At 38.0% G+C, this 13427-nt stretch overlaps 2 protein-coding genes across 3 annotated transcripts; one reads left to right on the plus strand and one right to left on the minus strand.

Annotated features, from left to right (window-relative positions):
- Window positions 1–5436: 5436 nt before the first annotated feature.
- Window positions 5437–13149, minus strand: LOC113294436. 2 transcript variants are annotated; one of them, XM_026542830.1, is made up of 5 exons: window positions 11029–13149; window positions 10713–10823; window positions 9362–9467; window positions 6760–7188; window positions 5437–6578 (listed from the first exon to the last, which is right to left on the minus strand). In XM_026542830.1, the coding sequence occupies exon 1, from the start codon at window positions 13107–13109 to the stop codon at window positions 11316–11318; it is 1794 nt and encodes a 597-aa protein (XP_026398615.1). In that variant the 5' UTR covers window positions 13110–13149; the 3' UTR covers window positions 5437–6578; window positions 6760–7188; window positions 9362–9467; window positions 10713–10823; window positions 11029–11315. The 2 variants fall into 2 exon arrangements, with proteins under 2 accessions (XP_026398615.1, XP_026398614.1); XM_026542829.1 differs by having other exon boundaries at window positions 10713–10846.
- On the plus strand, window positions 5681–7102 carry LOC113293889. Its single transcript, XM_026542334.1, has one exon. The coding sequence runs from the start codon at window positions 5681–5683 to the stop codon at window positions 7100–7102; it is 1422 nt and encodes a 473-aa protein (XP_026398119.1).
- Window positions 13150–13427: the final 278 nt, after the last annotated feature.

Raw genomic sequence — 13427 nt, forward strand, 5'->3', positions numbered from 1 at the left:
GGTATAATTTTCCCTTTTGCACAAGGTCTCGCAAAGAGTTCTCGGAAAAAAATTGTTCCAACAAAGGTCTCTTTCTTTGTGTGGTTAATACATCACAAAGCAATTTTAACACAAGATAATCTGACCAAGAAAGGGTGGTAGTTAGCAAATAGATGCATTTTTCCAAGTCAAGTGGAGAAACTATCAACCATATGTTTACTCAGTGCCCTATGATGCATGTTGTTTGGATGTTTTTTATTAGTGACAATGCTACTGATCTATTTACCGAGCAATGGACTCGCGGACTTACTGAAAAGGGTAAGATTCTTCGGAAATTACTACCTTTTGCATTTATTTGGGGAGTGTGGAAACAAAGAAATAAGTGTATATTTCTAGGCTCCGAATACGTGCATGAAACATTAATTAGGAAGATTAAGTCTCTCTTGTTGTATTGGACCTCTACAAGCATATCTTTCAAGGCATTACTTTCAAGTATCTGCACTATACCTGGGGGATTGTAGTGGATAGAGATAATAGTTAGTCTGTGATCTTGTTATTAGTGGGTTTTCCTCATTTTTGGGTTAACTCTGTTGGTTGGGGTACTTGGTTCCCTTTAACCTATAGAGCTATTGTTTTTGCTGTCTGTAGCAGAAATGGTTTGGTTTTCCCTTTTCTCTCTTTTATTCTCTTCTCTTACTCTCTCCGTAATATTCTTTCTCCATTAATATATTCTTTTGTTGTATTGATCAAAAAAAAAAAAAAAAAAAGAAGAGACATGCTTAATAAATTACTGTTTACATACATTTTTTTTTTTGGTACCTCTTTATCTGCCTAACCCTCTAAGCTAATCCTCCTATCCATCAAAAACACATATTTCGCATTCCCCGATAAACCACCTATGTCTGCTCATCGAGAAACATTACGCTCTGTTTCCTGTATCTTCTAAACTGCGTCGCTTATTTGGATCAGACTCGACAGATTTATCTCGTCGACTGCACAAAATCTAACTTCACTAAAACCCATCAAACTCTAAATCTCTAATATCAAAACCCTCTTTAATTTCCTTAAATGAAACCATCGCAAAAATCCTTTTTAGGTTTTTTTTTCATCGAATATAACCCCTTCTAGATTTAAATCCAGATAACCAATTCTCAGTCTAATATTATTTTTCAATCAAAAGAAAAACCTTGTTATTCATGTTGTTAGATTTCGTTGGTGGTTAGACTAATGTGCTGCAGGTGTGCTTCCGTGGCGAATTGGTTTTATCAAGGTAAGCTAGTTACAAACAGTTGAGTTTTCTTTTTTCCTTTTTTTGTTTATAAACTTGAATACATGATGAGCGGCACTTTAATATTCTTGTAATTGAACCAAATCAAAGAACTTTTTTTGATCTGATTACTCTGGAGGTAATTGATAACTGGCTTATCTGCTACATTGATATCGGAAGCTGTAACAGGTTGACTGCAGTTTGTCTTGGGAGGGAGATCAAGTTGCTTGCTACCACAGCTTAACGAGGATTGTGCAAGACTGTATCTCTGGGTTCATTTTTTTATTGCCATCTGTTTCCTTTTTGACCAGGCTGCCAGATATGTTCGTGAATACGTTTGGATATGGATATTGGGTGAAAATGTTGGGGTTCAGAGCCATCTACGTGCTAATCTTTCGGAAACATATTAGCTAACAAGAAACCGTTGATCTCTCGGATTGCTCCATGAACTTTACTATGATCTAGGATAAGAAGAAGAGAAAGAGAACCACATAGATGCAAGCCATAAACAAAGCAACAAGAAGTAAAGTACTCACGGATTTAACATGGTTCAACAATATACACAATGTATGTAATATTGTCTACATCCACCAAACGGCTACGACCTCTTTATTCATTATAGAATCATCATTGAGAATTACACAACTGATTGACTAAATCAATCCATCGACTCACCACAACGTGACCGAACATAAGAACTCTCACAAGCACCCTATAAGATCCAAAGTAGCATCTTCACTCATACGCGATAATGTTTACCACATTATCTACCACAACGAGACGATCTTCTCTGCACACCCTGATATAGATTATCATGGACGCCTTTAGCTCAACACCAATAATCTAATCCAGCACCACCAAGATGATCTTCTCCTCAACAATATGTCTTACCAACATCTCCATACGAATACTCCATAACGACATATCTTCCAACATCGATAAGTATCCCATAATCACCATAATGATGTACTCTTTCCACCATTAGGTCTCTCACTTAACCACCTCAATAGGTGGGTTGAATCCCTCACATCTCTACGAGATTTACATTGAGGATTGCATGACTAAAACACTTAGCCTAGAGCTCCTTACATAGGAGTCACAAACTTGGTTCCCAAGTCTTGGCCTCCTTGGATTAGGAAACCGACTCATAATAGGAAACCATGATCAATTTAGGTATCTCATCCTATATTATGGTAGTTAACTCAAACTAAGAATTTAACCTAAACTAGGAAACCCACGTTTCCTTACAGAAAACTATTTGAACGATTAGATTCTTCATACGTCTGTTTCAATCGTCTGTGTATTATTACTATTATAATTATCTGCGCGAAATAAATAGTGATCCATGATAATAGTAAGACAAGTTGTATAACATTCTCTAGAAAGAGGGGTACCGATATAAAAAAGTTCAAAAAAATTTAAGGATTTTCATCTTAACCAAATTATAACTAACATAATTAACTGTCTGGACCTTTATAATTAACTGTATAACATTCTACTGTTTGGTAGATTAAGCTCATTTATTTTTTGTTTTGTACGACACTTATTACTATAATGCCCAATTTTTCCACACTTGTAACAGACCGGAAGTGACTTATTAGTCTTTTTTATTTAATTGTTATGTCTTATTGTTGTTTTTCCTAAAATTGGGTCGTTTAGATTTCAATGGATACCTATTAGGATATCTAGTAGTTTTAGGATTGTTATGGGAAGGTGGTCGAGTACCTTTCTTCCTAGATAATAACGCGGATGGTGTATTAGTGTATCCAAATTGCTCACAAAAATCACCTAACTCTTGCTTGTTAGATAATTTATTCTTTTGTATTTGTCTATGTAGCTTTATGTCTGAGCATAAAGCTAAACCTTCACATACAATTTCGGAAGATAGTTGGCCAAAAGTATATTCGCCATACTCAATACGTTGTTGAATATTTTTTGATTTTAGTCTATTTCTAACCCTTTCAGCAAACAGAGAGGGTAACCCTGAGACGAATTTCTCTTTCCAAAAATCAGAATTAGAGGAACAATCTTCTCTGCTAAACAATTTCGAGAAGAATACATCCTTGTACCATCTATAATGGGAGAGGGTAGGACATTTAAGATTAATAAGTAATTCCCTAGATCTTTCCATTTGTTGGCTATTACTTCCTACAAAGTGCAGGCCAATGGTATAAAGTAGGGTACTAACAATATCTTCCTGAGAGTATTCAGTATCATCTTCTAGCTTGATTGGTTTCTTTGCCATATATATAAATGCTATATTTTGCGTGGTCGGACATATGGAAATCTCACCATCCTTTAAGTTGGCCAGTAAAGCCAGTAACTATGGATTCAACAATTTGTTAATAAAAATCAAAGCACTTTAACCTGGCTCATAAACAAAAAATACGTTTTGGTAAGAGAAATAGAGGTACAAGGATGTATTCTTCTCAAAATTGTTTAGCAGAGAAGATTGTTCCTCTAATTCTGATTTTTGGAAAGAGAATTTTGTCTCAGGGTTACCCCCTCTGTTTGCTGAAAGGTTTAGAAATAGACTAAAATCAAAAAATATTCAACAACGTATTGAGTATGGCGAATATACTTTTGGCCAACTATCTTCCGAAATTGTATGTGAAGGTTTAGATTTATGCTCAGACATAAAGCTACATAGACAAATACAAAAGAATAAATTATCTAACAAGCAAGAGTTAGGTGATTTTTGTGAGCAATTTGGATATACTAATACACCTAGGAAGAAAGGTACTCGACCACCTTCCCATAACAATCCTAAAACTACTAGATATCCTAATAGGTATCTATTGAAATCTAAACGACCCAATTTTAGGAAAAACAACAATAAGACACAATAATTAAATAAAAAGACTAATAAGTCACTTCAGGTCTGTTACAAGTGTGGAAAAATTGGGCATTATAGTAATAAGTGTCGTACAAAACAAAAAATAAATGAGCTTAATCTAGACGAAGGTCTCAAACGTCAATTAGAACAAGTCCTCTTAATGGACTCCGATCTATCTGAAGAGGATGAATCATCCTCCTCAGAAAATGATTCAGGGACAATTTCAGGATTGGAGGATGATGAATGTACAGATGGTTGTTCTTGTAAAAATTGTTTTCATAAACAAATATCTAGTCTAGGAATTAATGTCCTCACCAATGAAGAAAATTTTATATTAGAGTTAATTGATAAAATTGAAAATCCAGAATCAAAGCGAATGGCTTTAGAAACATATATTGAAGTAGCTAAAAGAGCACCAAAACAAGAGAAAATCGAAACTTCTTACAAACCTTATAGTTTTAAGGAAATAATGGCAAGAGTAAAAAATCATCACATTAAAAAAGAACCATCAGTCAATGATCTTAGGGCAGAAGTTAATCAAGTTAAAGAGGAATTAAGAAGTCTTAAGCAAAGAGTCCAGATATTGGAACTTCATAAACCAGTAGACTGTGAGTATCACTCACAAGAAGAAAACTCTTTTGATGAAATTTTACAAAACTATCAGGCTCATATTACTACACATATAGATAAACCAGAATCACCTACTAATAACCAGGATATCGAAAACATGCAATTCATTAATATAATAGATAAAGTAATCACTCAAAAGTGGTACACCTTAGTCACCCTATTCATAGGAAAAAAATACCGTTTTGAAACTATGACACTCATAGGTTCGGGTGCAGATCTAAACTATTTAAATGAAGGATTAGTTCCCACAAAGTATTTTAGCAAAATTATCTGAGCGACAAAGTATTTTGAGGTTCCCACTATCTTGAGCGACAGGTAGAAGTTCCAGCAAAATAAATTCGGCTAATACAAATAACATATTAGTTCCCACAAAGTATATATATATATATTATATATTTCAAAAAACTCGCTTTCGCTTTATGCTTTCGCAGCGCTTTACGCTTTGGTATGAGAGCGCTTCGCCTCACGCTTTTTAAAACCTTGGGTTTAAATCTTAAAGTAGAAATAAGTACCCAGAATTCTTCTTCCATTTGAGAACAAAAGCATTCCAAATCTGTGTGGATAGGTATTTAAGTAACACGATAACCAATCACAATTATTCATGATGAGCCACCCAATTTAGCTAGTGGGCAAGTTGCACATCCTATTTGACTCCGTATTTGTGTTGAATTTTCCTTAAGAAATGCCAAAGAAGTTTCCTTTGTTTTGACGTTTCAATAAATTAGGTGGAAGTTGATCTTAAATGTAAAAATTCTTGTTCAGACTTATTCAGATCTTCGAATGAACAATCAAAGATAGATAAATACCACAGAAACATTCAACCAAGAAACAAAAAAAAAAAACACAAACAAAGAAGAAAGAAATTACTTGAGAGTCGCACAGAAATTGAATCAGCAGCAGCAGAGACTCCTGTCTACAACTTCTCTTGATAACTGGTACCATCAGCAAGTCGGACCCCTGTTGTTGTCATGGCAAAAGCACTACCGAAGTATGTCATCATACAATCAGACGATAACAATAGATATTTGCGAATCGACACAGAATATCCAAATTTACCTAATACCCTCAGGTTCGAGGGAGAACACAGTTTCGGGCTCGAGACGAGATTCGAGGTCGTGCCAGCTACCACCGGAAATGGACTCGTTCATATCAGGTCTTTGCTCAATAACAAGTACTGGGCAACAACCGGTGGTCCCAACAGCTGGATAACTGCCATGGCCGTTAAACCTGAGGAGAATCAGTCTGAAAAACATTGCACACTCTTCCAGCCTGTTTTCGTGCATTCCAACAGCAACAGCGTCGCTAGGCTTCGCCATGTCAATACCGGCAACTATGTTAGGAGGTATAACGGTAACTCCGATACCGCTAATTTTCTCGGTTGCTTGACTTTATTGCCTAAAATGAAACCAGATGACAAGACTGTTGATGTGTGCACCTTCATTGACTGGGAATCTGTCGTTACGCTGCCCGACCTTATCAGGGTCAAGTTCAAAGAAAGCCAAAGCCACGCAAAGGCCTTTGCTGATGGGTATATGGACTTGCGTTCCAGAGCCGATAATTCCTCAATTTATGACTTCGAGGTGTCTCCAAGTCGCGATGGAGGCATACGCCTGAAGAGTACTCAGTTTGGCACTTACTGGACGGATATGCAACCTAATTCTTGGGTATGCTTAACGCAGGCTTGCCCCAAAGTCCATGACACCAACACCGTATTTTTACCCACAACACTTGATGGAAAATTCGTCGCCATGCGATGTCTGAAGAACGGCTTGTTTTGCAAGCGATACACAGGATATGGTAAAGACAGCTGCATCGCCACACACCACAGCTATCCGGACGAGTTCAGCTACATGGAGATTGAGGAACCTGTTTTCACAAGGACGATCTCCAACGTCAGATATCACCTTACTGATGCAAGGCGTTACAATGAGAAAACTCTTGCACTTATCACTGATGATTCGATCAACAGAACTCAACATCCCCAAACGTCACAAATAAATCTCAAGATGACAGTTATTAAAACAACTAATTTGAGTAACAGTACCACCTGGAAAGGGAGCGTCAAATTGACTGGTACCCTTGGTGTCCCACTCATAAAATCGGGTTCGCTTGAGATTTCCGCTGAGCGTAGCCAATCTTGGAACTGGGGAGAAACGGAGATGGAAAGTGTTGAAGTGGGGTCTGTGCGCACTATCACTGTGCCACCTATGAGTAGAGTGAAAGCGAGTTTGATGGCAACACGGTGTTCGTATGACATACCCTTCTCATATACTCAGCGTGACGTCCTGAAAAATGGGACAACAAAAGTTTACAAAAAGAATGATGGCCTTTTTAGTGGCGACAACGGCTACGATTATAAGTATGACATTGTCGAGCTTCCTCTAGAGTAAAGATCCCTTCATCGGTGGTGGTGACGATGGTGATGGTGGACCTTCACTTGCTTGTTTGGCTTTGTTTATTCGTTTGTGGTGTATTTCTGTTAAAAATCAAACAATCAATTAGAAATGCAGAAGTTCTGAAATAAGATTTGTTAAAAAATAATCTCTATCCGATTAGAGATGCTGATGTGAGACCAGAGTGTCTGTCAATTAGCAGGAAGTATGTATCTAGCAGCAGCATCCCTAGGTTGAATTACAGGTGCACATCCAAAGGTCATATAAGGTTTTCTTCCTAATATAGGATTCTTTTCTTCCTAAAACAAAACTCCTCCTAACTAGGAATTCTTCCCAAATAAGGGTTTCTTCCTAATATAGGATCCTTACCTCAAATTAGCTTGAGGTATACTAAGTTCTTAAGAGGAGTATGGATACACCTGTATCACATATATACCACACGTGACGCACATATAAACTCTTTGTTCTGCCAACCTAAAACTCTGACAAGTATTTCATTTGTGGAGTTCACTAACACTATACTGGAAGGGCATGAATTGGTTTTGCATATAAACCATATCTGCCCAACGATGATGAGGATAAAAGCTCAGTTCAAAAACCGACCCTTGTATTACTTTATGAACCAAGTAACGACATTGAAAGCAAAGAACCCGAGATAACAATGAGTTAGGTTGTTATTGCATTCCATATTCTCCACAAACGGCACTCTTATCATTGTTTGACCTTCTTTTTCTTGTCTATTAAGCCCTAACCTGTGTGGCTCGTTGCTGCTCATGCTCCTGTGGAACTACACAAGAAAACTGAAATGGTGCACTGAATAAGATTTTCATCAGTATATGTGGTTTGGCATAGATTACAAATCTGATGCTGTTGGCTTACTGCTAAAGGGATCCGATGAAGAAAAAAAAATGAGAATTGGGTTCTCTCCGCCGCAAGCTACAGAAGCCACTCTATTTAACGCCCAAAAATCTGCCCGTTCAGTTTAGGGTCAAACTATGACAATCGGCTGTCACATTTTAAACCTAAACTAAACAGGTAGGTCTTCGAACCTTCAATAGACGGCTCTTCTTGCTGGTTGGAAGTGAGCCATAGCGGAGAGAACACTAGGCAGGTGCCCTTCTATGTGGCCGAGTCAAGGGTGAATGAGGAGACCAACTTTACATATCGATATGGAAGTGAGTCCCAGAGGGTCCAGCCTAAGGTAGCCTGCAACAAGCTTGCACTTGCACAAGAGCTTGTTTTCTAACTTTTTTCTTATTAAACATCGAGAAAACAACCTACCTGACGACAGTGCTAGTGTATACAGAAGTTAACAGTGCTAGTGAATGCAGAAGTTGATTGTGATCCAGCTTGTAATCTTGAAAACTGAGAACGAAACTACCCTAGTGCTAGTGTACACAGAAGCTGACAGCAGCTTATTCTGTTGCAACTGTCAGCAATTTGGTGTCACAGTGGGTCGCAAGACTGCTATCAACAAGCCATCTCTGACGTTTTTCATTTACAAACAACATTGACTATACATTGTAATGGATCTACATGGTAACTTGAGGAGGTAGTGTACAAATCCCAGCTTGAAGGCATTCCTGCCTCTGTAATATGTACCTGGTCATATATGATACAGGAAATCTCTGTAACTACTCATAGTGTTACCACACACATTAGAAACCAAGGTGAAGAATACTGAAGATCACACATATAGTGGCACATGTAGAACTCGCGCACTGCAAATTTGAGTTTGTGAAAATTGAATAATTAAGCATCCTAGGAGCAAGTCATGTAATTTAGAAACTTTTCATGTCAAGAGCCACCTTCCATCAAAAGGTTGGAAAAGCAAGTCTTATGGTGTTCTAAAGTCAGTACAATATCTTTCCAAAGCATGTTTGAGGGATTACTGGAATTAACATGGGCTCAAACATTCTCAAATGAGAAGTAGCATCCCTTTTTAGGATAGAGTATGGAACTCCGTAATACCATAAAATTTGCATTTCCAAATTTTTTATGGTTGATTGCTTGGACATGGAAATACCATAAGGCTTGCCCTTAACTAGCCTCTACATTTCTAAAACTTATTCAAAGCGATTTCTTTTTTTGTGACTTGAAGTCAGATCGGTCTCTCCGTTCAGGTGTGTATGCTAAATAGGTGTTACTCTAGTTGTTTCATGTATCTGATTTCGAAGACAAATTATCGAAGTAAGCAAAACAAATATATATCATGCTACTACCCAAAATTGAATGTGTGTAAGGAACTGAATATACCTGCAAGGTCTATCAGTGGGAATCTGTCACCTGGAGCAAGAAATTCTGGCGCCAATTGAGCACTTGAGGAGACAGCATTGCATCTTCTCAAGGGCCACAAAAGTGTCTGTCATGAAGCAAACCAGATAACCTAAGTAACACAAAACTTTTCGTACTAACACTACTCAATTAATCTACCAAAATATGCTCAGTTCATTGTCATTAGAAGGGCATGAAACATAGAAGAGAATTACCTCACCAGCTTGACTAAGTCTTAGTGTCTTTGATCTTAACAAAACTTCCAGGTTTACAGTTTAACGAAAACAGAAAATGCAGATCTTATCATCCGTAAGTAGCTCGAAAGAAAAATACAAAATGTATCCGAAAACCAAACCCAATAGAATTGCTCTGTTTTTCAATACAAGGCTGGTATCTGGATGGCATTTTTTCTTTTAATGTTAACCAAAACGAGAACCAATCAGTTATATAAGCAAGGCAATAATGAAATCGATTCCTTGTGGAGTTACTCATATTCTACATGACCAGTTGGCCATTGCTCAAGAACAAGAATAACCGACCATTTCCTTTAACCTTTCTGACAAAGGTCACCATCGACAATTCCAAGTCTCATAAGAACAATCTCAAGGATGCTATCAACAAGCATCCTCTGACATTTTCATTTCCAAACAGAATTGACTATACATTGGAATGGATGTACATGGTCACTGGAGGAGGCACAGGACCCAGCTTAAAGACATTCATATATGATATTTGGTTGTACGTACTACATTCACAGAAATGAGACAGGAGACCTCTGTAACTAGTCATAATGTTACCATACACATAAGAAACGAAGGTAAAGATCACATAATATATAGTGGCACATGAAGAAGTCGCGTGCTGAACCACCAGCAAAGAGTACACAGAACATGAACCCTCTACAAATTTGAAGTTTCTGAAAATTCCGAACTGAATATTTGAACATCCTAAAAGCAAGTCATATACCAAAGTCACCGTCCATGAAAAGCTTGGAAAAGGAAGTCTTATGGTGTTCAAAAGTCAGTCCAACTTTCTCCATGATTTGGAAATGGAAGAGTACGGAACTTAGAAATACCATAGAATGTCTTTTCCAAGTTTTTCGTGGTTGATTGTTTGGGACATGAAAATATTCATATCCATAAGGCTTTTCCTTAACTAGTTTTACCAGACACCTCTAAATTTGAAATAATAAACCAACATGCTTTTCCTATAGCTAAAATTTATTCTAAACGGAATAGATTGTGAAATGAAGGATGTCTGACCATAACTAAATTCTAAATGACAGGCTCTTAAGAAAGTGATAACAAACTCCTCTTTGAAATTTCGCACCAACCTTATTTTAGAGTGGGCAAGGACCGGCAAGGTCTATCAGTATGAAGAAATTACTTGCAGTAATGAATCCTGGCGCCAATTGAGCACTTCAGGCAAACAGCATTGCAGTCTTCTAACCAAGGGCATTAAAAGCGTCTGTTACGCAACAAACAAGATTACCAAAGTAACACAAAATGTAAAGTAAATCATAACAAACATGAACAAATAAAAGGTATTTAATATACAAGTCCAAAGTGCTTGTTTCCAGCATTCAAAAGCATAAAACCATAAAACACATTTACCACATATAGAAAGAAAAGCTGAAGATAAAGGATTACCTTATCAGTAGCTGGAACCCTGACTTGAAATTGGCTACCCCTTAATGTCTTAACAGTAACTTCCATGTTTACAAAATTGACAAAGAAGAACCACGGAAACAGAAATGCAAATCTTATCACTAGTAAACAAACCCAATAGAATTGCTCTGCTTTCCTAAAGCAAAATGAGACCAATCAATTACATGAGTAAGGCAATACTTAACCAACGAACAAACTGATTTCGCTATGGAGTTCTTCATCCTCTACACAACCATAGATCAAAAACAAAGAAAACCGATAATTTCCTTTTAACCTTTCACACAAAGGTCACCATCAATGATTCCATGTCTCATAAGAACAATCTCTTTAACTAAATTCCTATAAGTAAATGGTCGAACAGCTGCTCTTACAAACAACTCGGGCGGAATTCTACTCTTTTTTATTTTCCTCCTATTCGGTCCACTTCCCACAATCTTCCACTCTTCTTGCTTCATCTTTGTTTTCCTACTCTCATTCACAGTCTCTTGTTTCCTCTCTGCCATTTCCGATAATCTACCAAGTTTCTCCTCCTTCTCTTCTTCCATTGCTTTCATTTGCTGCTTGTAATACGCTGTAGTTTTCTCAACACTTCTTGTAACAAAACTTTCCATTGCATCTGAACTTCTTACCGCCTTATTAAACTCCTCTTTCCAATACTCTTCATTCTCTTCTACGCTTTCTTTCTCATCTTCAGACTCTTCATTCTCCTCATCCTCATCCTCACTGCCATCCACTCCTCCTTCAAGGTCCTCGATCACAAAATCATCCTCGTTCTCATCATCTCCATCCTCAACTTCAAACCAATCCACAATTTCTTTCTCGCCCTTATCCCTCACATTATCCTCATCCTCATCAGGAGCATCACACCCCAGCTCCATTTCTTCCAATTTCGCCTTCCACTCTTTCGTATAAGGATGCAATAGCTCATATGGATGATTCGACAACAAAAACTCCAAACATTTATCCTTCCTCTCATCACTCATTTTCTCATACGCATTCACAACATCATCCACAAACGCTTTCGGATTCACCCTCACAATCTTACACAACCCAGTGAAATATGTACACATTTCAACTCTCCCATCATCATGCCTCAATTCAAACATAAAATTCATCTCCGTACTCGGATCAACCAATGGACCTAACCCTTTAAAGAAATCCCTCTGCGGCTCAAACCTGCATTGATACACCGGCCGCTTAACATAAATTATATCCGGCCTCATCCACGCTGCACATTGCGTAATCAACGACCGCGTCTTATTCCCTAACCTCCCCATCAAATTCCATTTATCCAATCTCTTCTCACCTGATTCAATCACCACTTCACAAACCAATGTCCATTGCTGCCAGGGAAACTCCGTAACTCGCCATTTCGGATGCCGCACAAACACCCAGTAATGGTGAAACCCAATTTTCTTATCCAAAACAGTCAATCGCTCACTAAATTCCGTGGCCATATCAAATTTCTCAATTTCTTCCCATTCCTCATGACTATTCACTTCTTGAATCATGGTAACACCTTCTTCCCATAAATGAGCACGAACCGGATCGCCTACGACTATCCCCCGCCACGAATACGGACCGTACTCCCCGTATTTGTACCAATCGTGTGGATGTTTCAGATTGGGATCGTCTTTCTCCATGAATCGAACCATTCTATCATACCCCAACCCAACCATCTGCAATTCATCTTCCGTGAAATTATCAGCTTGATTTCTATGAGGGTTTTTCAATCTGTAAAAGAAATTCTCTGCATAGATTTTGTTTTTCCGACGGGCGTTTCGTTTCGCTTCACGGCGGACATCGGCGTTTCCTTCGATTCTTCCGGTGGATGGGCCTCCGGGTTTTTTCTTACTGCGGCCTGCGGAGACACTGGGGTTTCTAAGGTGGTTGATTTTGTGGGAAGCCGGTGTAATTTGGGGGTTTTGAGTGAAGAAAGAATGGATTTTTAGGGGTTTTTTGTAGTGTGGGATTTGATATTTGAAGAGTGGATTTTGCGGCCATTGGAGAGATGAGAGATTAGGGTTTAAGGAATTGGGGTGGGTGAAATTGGAGGTTAGCATTTGGGGTTTAGGGTTTTGAAATGGGGAAGAAGATGAAGCAGAGTGCGTTGGAAATGAGGATTAGATTTTACCAAGGGGGAGCTAGAGGATTATTGTTATCTACTACCCTTGCTTTTGATTTTAACTAGCAACTTATGACGTGGCATTATTCGGTCCGTCCAATCATGTAATCTGAGTTATTTGTATTTGCATAAATTGAATGTCAATCCAAGCCCAAAGAGTCGTAGCATACGAGCGATCAGCGTAAGAAAAGAACCATTTTTTTAGGGACCATGGTCTTATTACGCCAACCACCCTATATTTATAAGGGATGTTTTA

The sequence above is a fragment of the Papaver somniferum genome, chromosome 7, assembly GCF_003573695.1.
Source record: "Papaver somniferum cultivar HN1 chromosome 7, ASM357369v1, whole genome shotgun sequence".
Taxonomy (NCBI): Eukaryota; Viridiplantae; Streptophyta; class Magnoliopsida; order Ranunculales; family Papaveraceae; genus Papaver; species Papaver somniferum.